General features: G+C 45.7%; 1 protein-coding gene across 2 annotated transcripts in view; it reads right to left on the bottom strand.

Moving 5' to 3' along the window:
* The window catches only part of MAMDC2 (MAM domain containing 2), a 162,861-nt gene extending 149,436 nt beyond the window's left edge, over window positions 1-13,425 (bottom strand). Inside the window, exons 1-3 of one of the 2 annotated variants that reach the window (XM_025931643.2) lie at window positions 13,290-13,425; window positions 461-755; window positions 20-133 (exon numbers count right to left, since the gene is read on the bottom strand). In XM_025931643.2, coding sequence (XP_025787428.1) covers window positions 20-133; window positions 461-494 — 148 coding nt within the window. In that variant the 5' untranslated portion in view covers window positions 495-755; window positions 13,290-13,425. Of the gene's footprint in view, window positions 1-19; window positions 134-460; window positions 992-13,289 lie in introns of those variants that run through there. The other variant, XM_086684980.1, reaches the window with a different exon arrangement.
* Between the last annotated feature and the right edge of the window lie 7,676 nt (window positions 13,426-21,101).

The raw sequence follows: 21,101 nt of genomic DNA, 5'->3' as shown, positions 1-21,101 counted from the left end.
GGCTCGGGAGCCCCCTTACCTTCCTCGTTTAAAAACCAGGGCTGAAACTGGAGCACCGAGTCAAAGCCGCAGGTGTTCTCTTCAAAGGCGCAGGAACCCGCGGGCAGGTCCAGGGCTCCCGCAAGCTGCAGGGCTGCGGGCACAAAACGAGTTTCAGTTGGGGCTCGGCCTGGGAGCGTCTGCACCAACTCGGGGCGCCCCGTGGGGGGACGGGGTGAAAGTGACGGGAATGCGCGCGGGAGGGGCGCACCACTATACCCTCCCCGCCCCCGGCGCTTGCCCCGCGGGCCCTGCGTGCACCCGCAGCACCACTCCAGGCTTCGGAGAGGGGTACGGCTGTCGGAGAGGATCCCGGGGCGCCCTCGGCTAGCCCAGCCCAGGACGGCAAGCCGGCCACCGGGGCTGCGGGAGCGGGTCACGAGGGCGCCCCCCGGGGGTCCCCCTGGGTCCTCGCACTTACCTTGCACTGCCAGGAGGACGCCCCTTAGCAGCATGGTCGCGCTTCGGGGAGGGAGGACGACCCGAAGGGGGTGCAAGCTACCGGCCCGCTGGGACCGGCAGCCCCGGTGGAGGGGAGCGGGCGCGCCGGGGACGGACCAGGCGAGAGGCAGAGCGTGCACTTGGAGCTGCCCAAGTTTGCGGAGCGGCTCGGGTTGCTGAGCGGAAAGCTGGGGGTGCCTGACTGGGGAGCGCCGCTCGATCGCGTCCCGGGTGAAGCCGGCGCGGCGCACAGCTGGTCCCGGGCGAGGATTGGGCTGGGCGGGAAGGAGACAATTGCACACTTTTGAAAAGCCAGCTAGGACTGGCCGGGAGAGGAGAGGTCGGGATGCAGGGCTTTGGCTCAGGGTTTTAAAGCTCGGGACCAGACCTCTTGCAGACACTTGGAGGGGGGCAGGCCTTCCAGCAGCCCCTCCGCTGGGCTGGGACTGGAGGCGCCCGGCCCCGCCCCGCCCATCCGCGGTGGGAACCAGCTTATTTCTGGGGACAGCTTCCCCGCATCTGGCACACCAGGGCTGCAGGCTGGCCCTAATTTTAACTTCTTCTCCCCAGAATGGAAAAGGGTGGAATTCTCCTAGGAAAACCTAGAGGAAAGCTTGGAAACTGGTGACATAAGCTTTGTATCTCAGCGCGTTCTCAGTATTCTCTGGGCGTTCGGGGCCCAGAAATGCTAAGCCTGGAATACCACCCCCCTTTTTTTAAGCAGTGGAATGTCTGGCATGCCTGGTTCTCAGGATTCCCTCTGTCCCGTAAAATGGGGGCATTCCTCCTCTCCAAAGAGCCATGATAAATTAGTAGGTTTCTAAATTGGCGTGTGGGGGCTGGGGCTGGTGATGTCAGGGAGGAGTTACAGTGAGCGCTTTGAGCACCAAGCGTGTCTTTTAAAAATTCTTTTCCAGGAAAGAACGTGGTGGGGACCGTTTTTTTTTTTTTTTTCTTCTTAGTGGCCTTTACGGTTTTGTGCAGGCAATTTTGTGCCTAGGTCGGTGGTTCTCAAACTTTTGAGGGTGCCTCAGAATCCCCTGGAGGGCCCCCACCTGTCAGAGTTTCTGATCTGGTAGACCTGGGTTGGGGCTTCAGATTGTGCACATTCTTATCAGGTTTCCAGATGTTGATCGTGATGCTGCTAGTCTGGGACCTCGCTTTGGGGAGCCCTGGCCTAACGAACTCCTGTTCAACCATCAAAGCCCTGTTCACGTGCCTTCACCTGGTGTCCAAATTCTCCTGGTTTTCCTCGTCCTTCACTGGCAGCTCCTGACCTATATCCTGTGCTGCTGCTGCTTTTGGTCTGTCTGAGCCCTGAACACTGGAGTGCCTCAAGCTGTGTCCTCTTAGCTCCCCTCTCCCTTAGTAATTTCCTCCAGTCCCATAGTTTGGAGCACCAACCGTATAGCCTGATGACTCCCAAATTTATATGTCTAGCCCAGACTGCTCACTGACTCCAGATGCTTCTATCTCACGGCCACCTCAACATTTTCATTTGGATGTTTAACAGCTATCTCATACTTAACAGGTCCCAACACGAATACCTCATAGTCCTTCCCCAGTCTGCCTCCCCTTGCATTTTTTTTTTAAGTTCATTTACTTATTTTTTTTTTTTTGAGAGAGAGATGGAGCATATGAGTGAGTGGGGGAGGGGCAGAGGGAGAGAGAGAATCCCAAGTAGGCTCCATGTGAGGGGCTGGAACCCCTCCCCCCAACCGTGAGATCATGAGCTGAGCTGAAACCAAGAGTCTGAGGCTTAACCGACTGAGCCACCCAGGTGCCCCTCCCCTTGCATTTTCCTCGATTAAACCAACACTACACTGTATGTTAACTAACTTGAACTTTAAAACAAATTTTTTAAAAGAATCTTTTTCCTCCAGTTGCTCAGGACAAAACACATAGAGTTATCCTTGACTCTTCTCTTCCTCTCAGGACATTATCAAACGCCCCATTCAGGATTCAAGATACAGCAGATGCTAAGTATGTTCCGTGCCTACAGTGACCACCCTGATCTGAGTGGCCATCGTTGGCTAGGGAGACTGCAGGAGCCTCCTAACGGTGGGGTCCCTGTCTCTCTGCCTTGCAGGCCTCCACTCCATTCCTAACCCAGTGGTCAGGGGCATCCTTTCAACACAGAAATCGGGCCATCTGCCCTGTCATTCCTTGGCTCCAGACTTGTGACAGCTTCCCAAATCAGCAAATCAAAACCCAGTCTTCACAAAGACCTACTAGGTCCTACAAGACCTGCCCCTCACATCTCTGACCTCATCTACCCTGCAGCCACATGGACCTCTCAGCTGGTCCTCAGCTCCAAGCTAGCTGTCCTCCCAGAGCTTTGCACTGGCTGTTCCTTCAGCTTGAAATGCCTTTCCCTGGAAATCCACGACTCACACCCACACTGCCTGAAAAGGTCTCTATTCAGCTGTCACCTTCGATATGAGAAATTTGATAGCTTTGTCACTAAAAACAAAAAAGCCCTTATGATCCTTTGAAAGTAAGCTTGGACAAATTCTCATGAGTTTTCTGTGAGCAATGACCCAAATCTAAAATTTCTTTAGGGTGTGTGTGTTTATAAGCTTTGCCTCAGGTGGTAGCTAGTAACAAATACCATTTAACATGCTTACTATGATAAATGTTTTTTTAAAATTTTTTTTTCAGCGTTTTTTATTTATTTTTGGGACAGAGAGAGACAGAGCATGAACGGGGGAGGGGCAGAGAGAGAGGGAGACACAGAATCGGAAACAGGCTCCAGGCTCCGAGCCATCAGCCCAGAGCCTGACGCGGGGCTCAAACTCACGGACCGCGAGATCGTGACCTGGCTGAAGTCGGACGCTTAACCGACTGTGCCACCCAGGCGCCCCGATAAATGTTTTTTTAATAGAAAATCTCATTCAACTTTCACAAGGACCCTGGGGGGGGGTGTCAATATTATTATTGCTCCCATTCAACAGATGAGGAGACTGAGGTGCAGACTTCAGTGATAGTGAAACCCATATCTGCTTTATTCCAAAAGCCTATTCTCTCAACCGGTAGAGTAGCCTGTCTCCTTTGTCTTATGTTCTGTTTTGATTTCTTGCTCAGATGGTACTAAATATCTGATTACTTTCATCAAATTACTTAATGAAACGTGCAGAGACAGCTAGGAATCCACTTGAAACCTCAAAACACTCTTTTCAACCAAGCAAGCTTTTAGCAACCATCAAACTGGCACACCTTTTTCCAGGCACCTGCAGAATATTGCAGTTTTCAGATCGCCTTACATTCACCGGCAGGTTCCAAGACTCAGGAAAATGAAAAACGTCAAAGCCGTAAAGACATCTTCAAAAATGTTTAAATATGAATTAAAACGTCAAGGCAACAACATTTATTGCTGCCTGTGGGAAACTGAGCCATTACACATAAACACAAAGTTAGTTGGAGTAAAATTTCCATTTCACAGATAATTGCAGGATCTGGAGCACAGATGACCCTTTGACACTGGAGCAGGTTGGTGTCTCAGGGAGGCAGACTGTGGTTTGGAGGTTCGTGTGCAGGCTGTTTACTAGGGGGCTCACGGTTCGCGGGTTGGAGCCCTGAGTAGGGAGGGCTCTGCCCTGACATTGTGAAGCCTGCTTGGAGTACTCTCTCTGCCCCTCCCCGGCTCGTGCATTTTCTCTCTAAACAAACAAACCAACCAAACAAACAAAAAAATTCCTTAAGTGGTGCCCTTGGGCTCTGCATGTGTGGAAGGGAGGAGGAGGCACGACTGGGCTGAGAGAGACACTGCTGCGCAGGTCACACAGAGTCTCTCCTGACCCCACAGGGAACTCTGGTGGTGAAACGGCCCACCCAGTTTATCCCACGTTGGGCTGATATGTCCAGCTGCTTTGTATTGCTGCTCCCGTCAGTCACTGACGGATGTGGTCCACACCTGTCCTGGTGTGCTTTCTGCACTGAGGCCGACCCAGAGGGGCTGAGGACTGGAGGCCATGTGATGACGACAATCTCAGCAGCTGGGATGACAAGTCCCTGCTTGAAGGAGGATCCGGACAGCACACTGGTGTCCACCACAGACATTTTGCAGACAGGGGAAAGGATATTGCACATGGAGAGAGCCAAGGAGGGAATCCATAAAATCTAGGAATTACGTGCATTAACCCACTTCCTTCAGTCTCTAATCATGGAGCCATGGAGCCAAGCACCGCCTTAACCTCTGGAAAAAACAGCATCAGACCCCCAGATGAGAACTACCCAGGACTCTCTCCTCCAAGACTTAGCTTAATGGAATGATTAAATAATGCATGCAAAGTTCTGGCCTGTAGAAGGCGCTCAATAAGCATTAGGTATTATAGTGGGTTGAATGGTAGCGCCCTCCCCCCCCCCCCCCCCCCAAAAAAAGGTATGTTGTGAATGTGACCTTATTTAGAAAAGGTGCTATGGAGAGGTAATTCAGTTAGGGATCTTGAGGTAAGATCACCCTGGATTATTAAAGGCCCCAAGTCAAGGGCAAGTGTCCTTCCCAGAGACAGAAGACAGTAACAGACAGGGTAAAGGTGGAGACAGTGATGGGAGTGGCAGAGCCCCAGGCCAAGGAGCACCTGGAGCCACCTGCATCGGAAGGGGAGAAGAACAGATCCTGTCCTGATAGCCTCAGGGGAGTGTAGCCCGCAGACTCCTTCGCTTCACAGTCCTGACTTCCAGAGCCGGGACATAATAAACTTACTGCTGTTTTAAGTCACTGGTTTGTTCTGGCAGCTGGAGGACACTAATACAGAAAGGGTTAAGCAAAGAGCAAACACGTGCCAGGCACGTGCCAGGCGTCATCTCCCGTGACCCTGCTACCTCCCCGCGAGAGGGAGACATCTCTCTCTCCATCTCACAGAACATGAAGCAGGCCCAGAAGCGTCCATTAACTTGTTCCGGGTCACACGTCCAGCTATGCTGCCAATGCAAACCTGCCGACACCGTGACACCACGTGCAGGGAAAGGCTCCTGTCCCTGCGGAGAGCCACGCTAGCCCTGTCGCAGAGCCTGGCGAAGCCTTGCGTTGCTCTGCTCCCCGCTCCTCTCGGGGGAGCCCTCAACCAAGGATCCAGCTTTTCGTTTAACCCCCTGGCTCTAGAGATCTGGCTCGGTCTTCCAGTTTTCTGGGCACAGTAGAGGAAGGAGAAATACGGGTGCCCCTCGCAGGAGCACCTGCGTCATTCTCATGACGTTTCTCCTGACGCACCCTTGCATGGTCTCATGCAGTGCCCCCTAATGGTCACTTCAGCAAGCACTTCCATGTGCCTGGCACAGCGCTGGGGGCAGGGACCCAGGGGTGGACAAGAAGCATTCTTCGCCTCACAGACGGCAGACCGACCCATGGAAAGACCATTTTGCTGAAACAGGCTGCCGAGGTACAGCAAGGCCTGCAAACAAAACCTCCACCGGCCAGGGAAGTAACATGAATGAAAGAACTGAGCTGGTAGCAGGGGGCGCTTAGGGAGGGATGGTGGAGCCAGCGTCACCAACCACAGGGCATCGCTGGCACCAGCTTGAGGCCAAGTCGCCATGGCACGATGGGGGTCCGGCCCTGCCTATTTTGCCCAATTTTTCAAAAGAAGCCCAATGTCTAGAGATGTGTGTAATAGCTCCTGATTTTCAAACACTGTCAATGAATTAAAACAGATCTATGTAAATCCCCGCGCGGGTAGAGTCAAATTTGGTGGGAGGCTAAATTCAACTCTCCAGCAGCTGTGGAGACCGAGCATGGGATGCCTCAGCACCACCCTTCCAGACACAGTTGATCAGTCCCATTCTAGAGAAGAGAAAATGGAGGCAGAAAGAGTCTGACTTTCAGCAAAAGTCATGGGTCTCTAAGAGGTAGAGACAAGATGGGAAGTCATAAGCTCATTCCTCACTGGTCCGTATTTGGGCACACAGAAAGGACTTTGTATACTGTAGGTCCAGTGCAAATGTAAGGCTATTCATAATATCTTTTATATTAATTTTACTTTGGTTGCTTTCTATTACATATTATAGGTTTTAAAATTTACATCTGTATCTATATGTATATGTATATCTATATATCTATATCTATATATACATACAGTAAAACCTTGGTTTGTGAGCATAATTCATTCTGGAAACATGCTTGTAATCCAAAGCACTCGTATATCAAAGTGAATTTCAAGAACCATGGACTCCGTTGTGATCATGTGACATTCAGTGTCACATACTACTCATATTGCAAGACGTTGCTCGTTTACCAAGTTAAAATTTCTTAGAAATGTTTGCTCGTCTTCTGGAACATTCGCAGAACAAGTTGCTCGCAATGCAAGGTTTTATTGTTTATCTTTTTTCCTTTCTTGCTTCCTGCATCCCCTCTGATCTATGCCAAGACATTGTCTCTGCTCTGGAGTTTTGTCTGTCTCTGCCTCTCTCCATCTTTCTTCTTTCTCTCGTGTCTGTCTGTCTGTCTCTCTCTGGGTCTCTGTGATGCACTCTGGGGCTCACCTCTGCCTCTCCCTCAGCATTTTCTCTGTCTTGCTTTCATGTTGTCTCTCTCTCTCCCTCTCTCTCGCTCTCCACACTTAGACCCCAACATACCCCACTCAGTGCATGCTATCAGGTCGAGAATAAGCTGGTAAAACAATTCCAGCCTCTGTGGCTTGTCCTGCCCATGACCTTCATTGCATTCCTGCAGGAGGTGTCTGGGGGCTCTGCCCCAAGGCTGGCTGGCAGTGTCCCTTGGTTCCTGACTAGCACCAGCTGCCTCTCACCCCTTGGGGACAGTCACGTGCCTGCTGCAGGTCTGACTCATCTGCTGTGAGGGACCGAGGTCCAATGTTAACCAGTTGTTAACAAATGTCCTGTTACTACAAAATATATGCCCTGCTTTTCAAATCCCTACACTCAAATGACTGGATTTGGTAAAGCAGCTATTTCCTTTACAGTCGGCATTGGAAAGGGAGTAGATAGTTAAATAGATACTTTCTATCATTAATCTTTGTTCCATCAGTTTACTCGGAACCCTAGCTTGGAGTCAGACATCTTTCACTATGGTTTGATGGCAATCTTTTGAATTTTTTTTAAGTCAAATGTTCTTGGGGCTGACTCATCATAGTGAAAACACTACCACCTTTCATTGAGTGTTTGTGATGTGCCAGGGGGTTTCATGGTCAATTTATGGAGGAAGAAACTAGGCCTAAAGAGTTTAAGTGACTTGCCCAAGGGTGGGGGGCCAGGATGTGAACCCAGCTCTAGCTACCACCAAAGCCCTCTTGACCTGTCTAAACTTCCAATGTGGGGAAAGTTTGGGCAAACACTGTACAATGTCCTGCTCTCGGACCCCACACTTCATTGCTCTACTGCTATGCTGGGCCAAAGCCAGGAGGCAAGTTTCTGTCGGTTCCAGTGAAGCGTCTATACTCAGAGTTCACAGAAAAAGCCCTTTATGACCAGGGTCGAGCCTACGTTTCCATTCTGAGCCCATCACACTGCTACCACCCACGCCCCCACCAGCCCATGCTGGTCCTGGACTCTGTCCTCTGGGCCACTCCTCATGTGTTCTTATGTGTTCTTCTTTCTGCTCAGAAACAGAATGCCTTCCTCTCCTTCTCCCTTTAGGAAACTCCTTATAATGGGTTGAATTCTGCCCTCCAACTCCCAAGATGTATAGCGAAGTCTTATCTCCCAGGACCCCAGAATGTGACTTTATTTGTGAAGATGAGGTCACACTGGAGCAGAGTGGGCCCCTAACCCAATAAGACTGGTGTCCTTATAAAAAGGTGAAATTTACATAGCATAGTAATGCTACCAGATAAAAACGCCCGGAGACACTCACCTTGGCCCCAATGAGCTTCCCACAGACCTCTCTTCTTTCCAAAGCATTGTTACAATGGGACTGACCCTTCTGGTTCTTAATATGATTGCAAAATGCCTTTCAGCAATGACTATCAGCCAACTTTGGCAAAAAATAAAGGCTTATTACTTACAAGGCCTGGAAATTACACAGCACACCCGGGTCCACTGCGAGGTTGTAGGTAGAGACACACGGTGCCCATGGGGCTGGGCTTCTGCTTTTATTGGGGTTAGGGTTTTGTGGGCTCACGATTGGTGAATTTAAAATGTTAAGAGCAGAAATTTAAAGCAAGAGAGAAAAGACAAGTGGCCCAAATGGCCAGTTACCGGAATCAACCAAGATCTTTAAAACAAAGGAGACTCAGTGAGGAAAGGTGGTCTGGCTCTTTATCTAGACCCCTTGGCTGGCAAAGAGTTTGTTCAAGATAACTTCAAGTCTCTGAAGTGGATGCCTCTTTGGAATGGAGGCCTTCAGCAACCAAAACTTAAATCAGGCACTTGTGTCACAAAAAAGAAAAAATACAGTCCGTTTACACTACCCACTCTTCTTCATTTCCAAAGACTCAGCTCAAATGTCTTCTCCTCCTCTACCTGTGCCTCCTGTCCTCCCAAACCACAATGTTCTTGAGGCCGCATTGCCATGACTTTGTGTATGTCTCTGTTATCCACAATGGAAGCTGATATTTCAAGGGCTGAGAAGTCTGCTTTACACTTGTTTCTTCTCTGGTGTCATCTGTGTGCATGGCTAACTATAGGTGCACAATAAATGCTGGCTGAAAGAGAGGCTGTGGAACAGCACGTCCTCCCTGGTATACACAGCCTGCCGAGGCTGCGGCCCTATCATTAGAAGGGAAAGAACTAAATCTAAGCTATCGGTCCCCCAGGAGGGTATTTATGGAAACAAATGAACTGCACAGATGTGCTCAGAGATGACAGAGCCAATGGAAAGAGGAGCGGCCGTCTGAACGGGGAGCCGAGTAGGCTTTCTGGGGTCAGAGCGGCACGTTTGGCAAACTCGGGGGAGGCAGGGGAGGGAGGCTCTCAGAAGCCCACTTTCATGAGAGGTGGAGGGGGCTGCAGGGAGAGGACTTGGCCCCTGAAAGGAGGCACCAGGCCCTGAGGGTTGGAGGGAGAGAGAGAGAATAATGAAACAGCCTGCATCCGGCCATCTGAGCCGGTGGCAGCCCAGCCCTGTACACTCCCATAGGGGTCCAGGAGAAAGGCTGGGCTGTTGGGAACCCAGATGAGTCTGTCCCCGTAGGTCTCTGCCAAACACGGGCCACAAACAGCTCTATGACCCCGGGGACAGGATTAAAAAGAACGGGTGGGCAGTGTCTTGTCCACCTTGCTGCGGACATTGTTGGCATTTCAAGGTTAACTGTGGTGAGAATGGGCAGCTTGTGGCTGTGCCGGGGATGGGGTGGGGGGCAGGCCTGTGAACACGTATGTTCATCCCTGGGACATCCCCCCAATCCTGGGAGTTAAGGCCCTATGTCCCCTGCAGGGGCTAGGAGTGAGCCAAAGGACTTGGGATTCTATTTCATTACAGTTAGTGGGGGCTCCAGAGGCTGGGGGCTCTACGCACAACGTGGGCTAAACCCAAGTAATACGTTTTCTCCTCTTCAAGCTGCATCTGAGAGCTGGAATTCTGCAGCCAAACACATTCTCCAAAAGAGCCGTGAAACCCCAAACCCTAGATGAGCTTCTGACTTATGGCCTCTGACATTGTTAATGTGCTGGACTGAGGGTCTATACCCTGTGTGATTTGATCTAAACTGAACAGAGATAGTGACGTTTACAGCTTCTCAGAGACAGAATGGCCACCATCTGGGAGGGGAGAGACAGCAAACATCAGCTCTGAACAGGCGAACGAGGTGTGCGTGCATGCGGGCATGCGTGTATGTGTGTGTGGTGTGCAAAGACATATTATTGATGGCAAGTCAAGCCACACCATTACCAGTAATCTGGAAGCTTGAAATGCAAAGGCCTAAAATCCTGGGTATTTTTTATTTACTTCAATTTTAATTTTATTAACGTTTATTTATTTTTGAGAGACAGAGAGACAGAGTGTGAGTGGGGGAGAGGCAGAGGGAGAGGAAGACACAGAATCTGAAGCAGGCTCCAGGCTCTGAGCTGTCAGCACAGAGCCCGACCTGGGGCTCGAACCCACGGATCTTGAGATTATGACCTGAGCCGAAGTTGGATGCTCAACTGACTGAGTGCAGGTGCCCCTTTATTTATTTTAGAAAGAGAGAGTATGAGAGGGTGAAGGGCAGAGAGAGAGAGACAGAGAGAAAGAGAGAGAATATTAAGCAGACTCCATGCTCAGGGCTCAGTGTGGAGCCTGACATGGGTGGGGCTTGATCTCATGACCTTGGGATCATGACCTGAACCTAAATCAAGAGTTGGACACTCAACTAACAGAGCTACCCAGGCACCCCTAAAATCCTGGGTGTTTAAAGATGTCAAATGACACCAATTCCTCCAGATTTTCAAAGTGAGTGCCCAAGGCACAGGTGATTTTGGTGATAATGAAAAAACCCGACCACCAGACATTGCAAGATGCCTCAAAGAGCTGATCCAGTGAATCACAGTTCCAGCTGTACATCAGAACCACCTGGGGAGTTGTTTCTAATACACAGGTTGGGCCCCAGCAAACCAATTAAATCATAATTTCTGGGACAGGACAAAAGCACTAGTATTTCTTTAAAGTTTTCCAAGGTGATTCTACTAAGCCAGGGTTAAAAAGGCTCTGGCTTAAGGGGCAACTGGGTGGCTCAGTCGATTAAGCATCTGACTCTTGGCTTCTGCTCAGGTCATGATCTCACAGTTCATGGGTTCATGCCCCCCATGTTGGGCTCTGTGCTAACATTGCAGAGACTGCTTGGGATTCTCTCTCTCCTACTCTCTCTGCCCCTCCCCTGCTCACTATCTATCTCTCAAATTAATAAACATTAAAAAAAACTTTAAAAGAATGCTCTGGCTTAATATTTTCATTAACAGAATTAAGTCTTATTGATGGGGGAGCAAAAGGCAAGCTGAGGGCAAAGCACAAGCTAAAACCTCTCAACCCCCCCCACCTCCAGTGGGATATGTATGATGTTCTTCAGACACTCCTGACTGCCCAAGAACAAAGGAAAGGGAAGAACAGATGGTTAACTGATAGAGATCATAGTCATGTCTGACACAGACCAATTTGCCACTGTCTTAATGATTTACAAGAAAAAAGGGATATCCAGAAACCTACAGACTGAGTTCCCTAGAACCCTAACATCAGCCTCCCCTCCCTAGAAGAGAAAATCTTATGGGGTGCCCGGGCGGCTCAGTTAATTACGTGTTCAGCTCTTGGTTTCAGTTCAGGTCATGATCTCATGGTTTGTGGGATCGAGCCCCACACTGGGCTCTTCACTGACAGCACTGAGCCTGCTTGGGATTCTCTCTCTCTCTCTCTGCCCCTCCCCTGCTCATGCTTATGCTCTCTCTCTCTCTCTCTGTCTCAAAATAAATAATAAAAACATTAAAAAAATTAAATGGTCATGCTTATGCTCTCTCTCTCTGTCTCAAAATAAATAAATAATAAAAACATTAAAAAAATTAAATGGTCATTTGTTATAAAAAAAAAGAAGAAGAAAATCTTACGTAATCAGTCACTCCTTACAACTCTAGTACAACTCTTTCTGCCCACAGATCCTGACCCTGTGCTTTAATAAAACCATCTTTTCACACAGAAAATGTCTCAAGAATTATTTCTTGGCTGTTGGCTCCCAAATCCCAACACTACAAACCGTGTGACTATTATTATTAAATTTTTTAAAAGCGTTTTGAAAAGAATAAAGTGTTATATCAGAACAGGGAGTGTAATTTTGTCATTGAGACCATGGACTCTGGAGCCAGACCCCTGGAGTTGAACTTGTAGCCCCTTACTACCTGTGAACCTAGAGCACAATGTTGAGTGGCTCTCTGCCTTAGTTTCCTCTTCTGTAAAATGAAAATAATAGTAGTACCTACCACACGGGGTGGTGATGAGTACTAGGTTACTTTATATTATTTCAATATTCAAAAAAGAGCCTGCACTCTGTTTGCACTATGTAAATATTAATATTCCTTTTGTATCAACTCAAGTTTTTCCAGGCTTGTAGTTGAGATTGATTATGGAGTGTATCCATCAGAACAGCCTTTCATATAGTATCCTGCCTTTGGGGAGTGGGAGGGTGCAGAAACTAGAAATACAAATGGGACAATTGGTAAGCTGTAGCTTTGATGTCTTATCAGAGTAGAAGAAAAATCTAAACTATTGAGTGGATGCCTTTCTAAGTACTAACTGATGTGAAAATGTTGGGGTTTGGGAGTGAACGATCAAGAAAGAATTCTTGAGATGTTTTCAGTGCAAATAGTTGGTTTTATTAAAACACAGGGATAGGACACGTGGGCGGAAAGGGCTGCACTGGGGTTGTGATGGGTGACTGATTATATACCTTCAAGTTGGGAGGGGTTAGGGAGAGTGTAATCTGTAAGGAATTTGGGAAGCAAGGTTTCCAGGACCTCGAGGGAATAGGTGTTGTGAGGAAAAGGTCACTTATTACTGTCTAATAAAACCTTGGTCATGAGACCCTTTAGATGTAGATCAGTGGGCCATATGCTTGGAAGATGATTGCTAACATGTATCTTGGGGGGTAGAGATAAAGGAAGTCTCCAAAGTCATTTTTATATGTTAAAGGAGACTTATAGAATTCTGGAGGTCGGGCTAATGTTAAGCTAAGGTTGCCTTTTACCCGCAGCTAAGTGTCACCATTGAGGCAGCTGAGCTCCTAGAGGAAGGTCACTCTGCCTATCTCAAGGACCTGTCAGTGGGCTGTAAGCTGTAAGGAAATTTAATTGTTTCTTTTGCCTTTGTTTCCCCATATCACCAACAACTAGGACATTAAAAAGAGTAACATAGAAAATAGTTTCAGGATTAAAATGGAACCTTCATTTGATGATACTTGAGGTGGAGCAAACAAGATGGGGGGGAAGATATGGAGAGGCTTCTTACAGATGATGTTTCTAGAGGCTAAAGGAAATGATCTTGGTCCCTGGTTATAGCCTGATGGGCAAGTTTGTCTGTGTCCAATAAAAGTGTCTTCTGGAAGAAAAGAAAAGAAGAGAAAAGAAAAGAAAAGAAAAGAAAAGAAAAGAAAAGAAACAACAACAACAGAGAGAAACTTTTAAATGAGACATCTTGTTTCCAAACTGCTGGAAGCCCCTATAACTCCTCCTCAACAGAAAAGGGTGCTTTTCTCATTACACATTTTACAACTTGATATACACATTTATTTTATATTTATTTTGTTATGGGAAAACTTTATTTAGTCACTCACCCATAGCAGGTTCAAATTAGATCTCTGAATATCCAACTCATGGGACTCAGGATTTTTCTCATGTTTTGGTGGGACGGATGGGGATGTTCCATGGGAAACTGGTTCCCTCACTCCTAGGCTTCCTTCCAAAACCAGGCAATAGAACTGAAAGGGCTCCTTTCACTCAAGCTGTGGGAATGCCCTGCAGTGGGGGCTGCCTTCTGCATCTCTGCTGGGTTTCCATGTTGGGTCAGACATCACCACATTCCTCCAGAAGGGAGTAGCTTCTCTGTAGGTGGCATCTGCCTGGGTCCCCACCAGACTCCCAGGTCTATTAATGCTTGTGTTCCACGTTTTCCCTTCAAAGTTCAATTTCCTTCTTTTTGAAATAGATCCTTTAGGAACTTTTCTCAGCTAAGATCTATGAGAGGTCAATTTGCTCAGTCTTTGAAAGCATCAGTCAAAACATTAGCTCAGTTGGATATAGGTTTCTAGATTAATGTTCTGGGTGAAGACAGTGGATTGGACATGCTCATCCAAATTTGGCTTCTCTAGAACCCATTGAAAGACTATAACAAATAGTCATTCTGTAGAAATGTATAAGCCTTTAAGCCTACAGAGAATGGGAAAGGAGACAGCAAACTTTTGAAAGCTAGAAAGAAAGTGGATAAAGAAAAAATGACCTAGCAGATGGAAGTCAGGTTGATGGCTCAGTTTATTCTACAATGTCATCAAGAGTCCAGGAGATAGTGATACTGGATAATATTAGAAACGAGGAAGAAGAGGGTGGCCAAAAATGAGGATCAAAAAAGGTGTTTGTGGGGCGCCTGGGTGGCGCAGTCGGTTAAGCGTCCGACTTCAGCCAGGTCACGATCTCGCGGTCCGTGAGTTCGAGCCCCGCGTCGGGCTCTGGGCTGATGGCTCGGAGCCTGGAGCCTGTTTCCGATTCTGTGTCTCCCTCTCTCTCTGCCCCTCCCCCGTTCATGCTCTGTCTCTCTCTGTCCCAAAAATAAATAAAAAACGTTGAAAAAAAAATTAAAAAAAAAAAAAAAAAGGTGTTTGAGAAGCACTAGATATAATCAATGCTATTGGATGACTTCTTGTCTCCTAACCAGGAAAGCCGGTGGCATAGTCCCAGTCTGAACTGAAAGGCCTGATAAACCAGGGGAGACAATAGTGTCAGTTCTGGTCCAAATCTAAAGGCCTGAGAAGGATGAACTCTATGGTCTGAGGGCAGGAGAAGACAGATGGCCGAGCTGAGGCAGAGAGTAAATTAGCCCTTCTACTTTTTTGTTCTATGCAGGTCCTTAAGGGTAATGGACAAATTGGCTTGTATTGGCGGGGGGGGGGGGGGTGTCTTCTTTACTAGGTCAGCTGATTCAAATGCTAATCTCTAATCTCTTCCAGAGACAATCTCTCAGACATACCCAGAAATCTTTTTTTACCAGCTATCTGAGCATCTCTTAGCCCAGTCAAATTGACACATTAAACTAACCATCACACCATTCTAGCAAAAGAGAGGAAAAGGCAGAACAGAAGTAGGCTGGATTGGGAGGGCAAAGACTGGGTTAAGAGCAGAAGTTCCACCCTGAAGCCAGGGTGAATAAATGAATGTGTAGACCCTGAAAGCGGAGACCCTGCCTCCAAGCCCTGATCACCCACTTGGCTTCCAGAACAGTTATGACCAGACTTTTTCTCTCCAGGCAGAAGAATGAGAATGGAAAGGTCATCTCCAAGGAATCTGACCAGATATAGAAGAAAAATGTAAACACAGTGGTATTAAGGTTTCCGCCAACAGATAGCCCTCCAGCTATATCACCCTCCAATGCAACTTATTCAGATCTTCCAGTTAGCTTTTTATCCACAATTAAACATGAGCAGACACCTAAATATCACCAAACAGCTAAAGAATGCCTCTAATATACAAGATAAAGATCAAACAAACAAGCCACTAACAAAAAAAAAAGCAACTTCAAAGCAAAATAAACCACGAAAGGAAAACTTCAAAATAAAACAATTATTAAAATCTTCAGAGAGATAAGCCATCGTGCTGAATCCCAGAAACAACTTCAGGATGCTATTTAAAAAGGAACATTCAGAGAACACAAAAGATCTCTTAGAAATTAAAACCATGAGAGCAGAACTGAAACACTCAATGAGAAAGGTTGGAGGTTCAAGTGAACCTTTTGGGTCATTCTCCCAAAAAAAGTAGAGCATAAAGCAAAGAAAAAAATAGAAGAAAATAATAGTATTTTATGTTTTATTATAATAAAATATTATAAGGGTATAAATTTATGTTTCTATATTTGCATTTTCAACAGAAAATATAAAAGCTTATATTTTATTGCAAAACATTGTATCAAATAGTCTAATAAGGCAACATCTAAATAATAGGAGTTTCCGGGTGCCTGGCTGGCTCAGTCTGTAGAGTATGTGACTCTTGATCTTGGGGGTCATGCATTCTAGCCCCATGTTGGGCATAGAGACTACTTTAAAAAAAGAAAAAAGAAAAGAAGAAAACATGAATAATGGGAGTTTCAGAAGAAGAGACCAGAGAAAATGAATGAGGGGGAAAAAAATTAAAGAATTAATTTAAGGAAATTTCCTGAATTCAAATACATGACTTTGTAGGTTGAAAGGCTCATTAAGTGCTCAGAACAATGGATGAAAATGGGCACACACCAAGTCATATCACTGTGAAATATCAAAACAATGGGGACAACAAAGAACACATTAAACACTTTCAGAGGGCAAAAACAAGTCACAAACACTCAAGAGCAAGTCATACATACACGTGTAATGCAAACATTGATGATTGATCTAAACCAAATTATACTATTACTATATTAAAAGGATGAGGGTCTGGGAAATACAGAAGTGTATGGTGGGTGTGGAAGGAAAGGAAATAATTCCTATCTTCCGATATGGAAGCAATTATTCCATTATCCTCTGGCCTCTGTTGATGTTGTTGAGAAGTTTATTGACACTATAGTTGCTCTTTTGCAGGTAATCTATATTCTCTGGCTACTTGTAGGTTTTATTCTTTGTCTTTGGTGTCCTGTAGTTTCTCTGGGGTTTCCAATAATCTCAGTGAAGGTTTAAGGGGGCTCATCTGGATCCTTTAGGAATCAGTGTACAGCATTACGATTGTATGCTAGGCTAGTTAATATCCCTGCACACAAAAACTATATCCATAAAGATAAATGATAGGAGACACAATAAGAGCCTTTGGATGAAGTGCAAATATATAAAATTCTGAAAGGACACTATGGGTTTTGCCCAGGAAATGTAATAGATTGCTGAGTGGAACATGAGCTACTGTCCACAGCTAAGAGATAAAGAGATAAATGTGTCCCAGATTTGAGAGAAAAATGAAACCAGTTGGGGCCAGGGAATTCTTCCAGGGATTATTAAGAAGTGGCCAAATGGGCTCTGTAACCCCCAGTCTTCACCCCAGACTATGCCCCATACTCCCTTCCACGTCCAGTTGGTATATGAGAAAGCTATGGAGAGAAAGGACAATCCTATGAGTTGGGTGTTGCAGGGAAAGGATGAGTACCATGACTTTTCCCTCCTCTCCCCTTGGGAGAAATGGGAAGGTGCTATTTTCCAAATCCCTTTAACATGAAATGGGGTCCAGACATCATTCTGAAAGACGCAGAGTGTTTTATTGACACTTTATTCCTTAGTTCGGTTCTGTCTATACAGTGCACTTGCTGATCTGTGTCCTATACCCATGTGTTCAGGGGGAAAGAAATGGAAAGAGATGACAGGGAAGAGAGAAGGCAAGAGTTTAACAGTCTGTACTCTCACTACTTGGTGGGGCAAAGCTGCGTAAGTTGCCTGTGGGTCCATAAGAAGCCAGGCTTGAGCTGACTTGCTTGCACTCAACCCAAGAGAGTAACCCATCAAGCAAGGACTCCAGCAGCTGGAGACCATGGGGCATTCCACCATGAACCAAAGCAGGGGGCAGTGGTAAAGATCAAGTCTGATTGGATCACCCAGGTCAGGAGGTGGATCAAGTTGATATGGGTATGAAGTGCTGGACCCAAGACCCCCAGATAAAAACAGGGCCCCCAAACAGCTGTACCTTCAGTAACTAGCATGGTAGATAACATGAACTCAGAGAGGTAGGAATGTGAACTGGTTTGATTTTCGTTCACTTACTGCCTTCAACTATGCCTAAACTATGTTTACTGAGTAAAAAAAAAAGCTTTACTCAGCTTTTCTTCAGTGATGTCTCATGTACATTCCATTCTGGTCACTTGGACATACAGAAAAGTCTACCACCAGAGAGCCAGTGTGTAGACACATGCCACAGAAAGCAGAATGCCATCTGAGAGGGGACCACAATGGCACCAGTTAAGTAAACATTCTTTCTGTACTTCATCCATCCTTCCTGTCCCTGCTCTGCAAGAATCAAGACTAGAGGAAAAAGAGAAAAGAAAGAGTGAACATGTAGACCATGCCCGTTCCCCACTCCAAGGCCCCCAGGAAGAAGCCTCACTGGTGGTATGGGGCAGGATGAAGACAAGTATTCAACTGGATATGAAATGGAAATTGTAAACTAGATTGGATTGGACTCTTTGGTTGGAGAAATAGGCTTGAAAATCAGCTGCCGGGAACAACACCCACAATCATACCACAGAAATGGCTTGCTGAGGATATGCCACCATCAGCCTAGACATTGGGAACTTGACTGCATTAGACCTACTGCAATTGTTAATGCCTCCCTAAAGTCAGATTCCATTGCCATCACCCAAGCCAACAAAATGGAAGCATTGAAAAGAGCTTATATCTTTTCTTGGTCATGTAAGAATTTAAGTCTTGCATAGATGCATCTGATTAATGGAGTCTGGGTCACATGATTTTATTCTAGCCGAAAAGGAAGCTGGGGATTTGAGTTCTGAGCTCTGTACTGAAGAGGCAGAACTTACAACATGGAAATTCTCCGTATTCAGAAAAGCTTTTCAGAAGATGGTAAGTCATTGTAATGTGACAAATGTCTACCATAGCAAATACTGTTTAAAATATACTTGATTAACTACTCATACCCATTAGTATGGCTATTATCAAAAAAATCAAAATAACAAGAGTTGGTGAGGATGTAGAGAAATAGGAGCACTTGTTGATACGAATATAAAATGGCACAGCTGCTACAGAAAACAAAATGGCAGTTCCTCAAAATGGAAACAGAATCACTATATGATCCAGCAACTTGACTTCTAGGTGTCTGTGCAGAAGATTTGAAAGTAGGGACTTGAGATATTTTTACATCAATGTTCATAGAAGCATTATCCTCCATCAATAGATGAATGGAGAAATAAAACGTGGTATGTTCACAAAATACAGCATTATTTAGCTTCAAAAAGAAATGCAATTATGGTACATTCTATAACATGGATAAACATTATGCTAAGTTAAGTAAGCCAGACTCAAAAGGACAAATATTGCATGATTCCACTTAGATGAGGTACTTAAAGTAGTCAAATCCATAGAGACAAAAACAGAATAAGGGTTGCCAGGGACTAGGGGTTGAGGGAAATGGGGAATTAGGGCTTAGTAGATACAAAAGTTCAATTTGGGGTGAAAATTCTGGAAATGGGTGGTGGTAATGATTGTACAATACTGTGAATGTACTTAATGCCGCTGAAATGTACACTTACAAGTGGCTAACAATGGTAAATTTTATTTATGTATATTTTACCATAATGAAAAATAGAACTGATGAATAGTTTTGGAAATCAACATGAAATCGAGCAGATAATTTACTTCATTACCCCCATATTTTAGGATTTAATCAGCAGATAAGGTTAAAAAGAGGAAATAAAGAGTGACTTCCATTGTATCTTTTGTGTGAGACTCCTTCCTCAGTCACACTCTGGCTGCACCAATATTATGATGTATGAGAACTGAGTGTTAGGACTTACACCCTTAAGAGCTGAAATAACAGTGATCCTCTTACAGCCAGTGGTCAGTGCAGGATATTGAAAAACTGGTCAGGTTAACTCTCCTCTGTGTTCAACTGTCCCCATTTTGGTAGGAGTCTGCAACTCTGATAGTCCTTGAGCAGAGAGAAAAAGATTTAAATGAAGAATAGCAAAATGTGGGGGCGCCTGGGTGCCTCAGTCGGTTGAGCATCCAATTTTGGCTCAGGTCATTATCTCACGGTCTATGAGTTTGAGCCCCGCGTGGGGCTCTTTGCTTACAGTTCAGAGCTGGAGCCTGCTTCGGATTCTGTGTCTCCCTCTCTCTCTGCCCCTCCCCCGCTCGCGCTCTGTCTCTCTCTGTCTCAAAAACAAACAAACAGTAAAAAAATAATTTAAACAAAAGAATGGCAAAATGTGCACATATGAACAATGAAAATACCAAAAGCTAGTTTTATTTTGCAAAAGGTTTTCAGACTCATTTTCTCGAGCTTTAAAGAAAAAACAATTATTAGCAAATGCATAAATCAAGGAGAGAGTAACAGAATGATAATTAGCATGGGAAGTTGGAGCCAAATATTCCCTGATCTCCAATTGACCTTGAGCAAATCACTTAAGCTCTCTGCTCTTCAGCTTTCCCTGAGTCTACAAGGACAATCATAGCCTCACAGAGGGGTTGGGAAATTCCCTGAATTCACTGTTGTCAAGTAAATCCATGGCACGCAGACACCCTGGGAAGACATTTTGTTCCTTTCAAATTTGTAGAAATTCTATAAAAGCAGTATATTGAGCAGGAATCATCAAGTATTCATTTGGGGAACATAAAGTGCTCCAAATAAGATAGGAACTTTATATACAACCGTAGTTTTCTTTGTTATGGCTTTCAGAAGTCAAAACACATTGGTTGTCAGTTGCACTGCAATCCACACTGTCTCTGGCCTCTTGCTGTCCTGATGACTTTGCTGCACCAAACGCTCAGGACAGAAAGTAGTTCAGCGAAGGGGCAGGAGGGCCAGGCTTTTCCTGTCTTGCCAGCGCTCTTGTTTTTGCTTCCTGACCTTGCTCATCCCTGAATCCAAATATACACTCCCGAGAACCTCTCAAGTGCATGATTTAGGAAGACTGCTTTGGAGTTGAAGCAAGCTATCTTGGTTCTTTAAATACATTAACTTTTAAGAGGAAGATAATAAATCTATCAGGAGGACTTTTAGGCTTAAATTCTTTTTCAAGGATCCAAAGTTAATTAAGAGGACAAATACACTAAAGAAAATGACCTTTTCCGTATCAGTTAAAAATACACGGTCATTAGTGAATCGTGTTATAGGCAAGAAAAGACAATGAGCAGCTCTAGTTGAGGCCAGCATTTCACTTAAGATCATGGAGTGGCAGGCAGTGTAGCTTATGTTCTAAGTAGTAAAAATAGCTTTACAAAGCCATCCTTTAAAACCAGACATGAGCGTGAAAAATAAATGAATACACTCTAAAGCAATAAGCTTTCACTTAGACTTTGGGGTCATATTACTGATTTATC

The sequence above is a fragment of the Puma concolor genome, chromosome D4, assembly GCF_028749965.1.
Source record: "Puma concolor isolate L17-30 chromosome D4, mPumCon1.1.hap2, whole genome shotgun sequence".
Lineage (NCBI taxonomy): Eukaryota > Metazoa > Chordata > Mammalia > Carnivora > Felidae > Puma > Puma concolor.
Note: the sequence above shows the minus strand (reverse complement) of the source record. Positions and strands in the feature narration are given on the sequence as shown.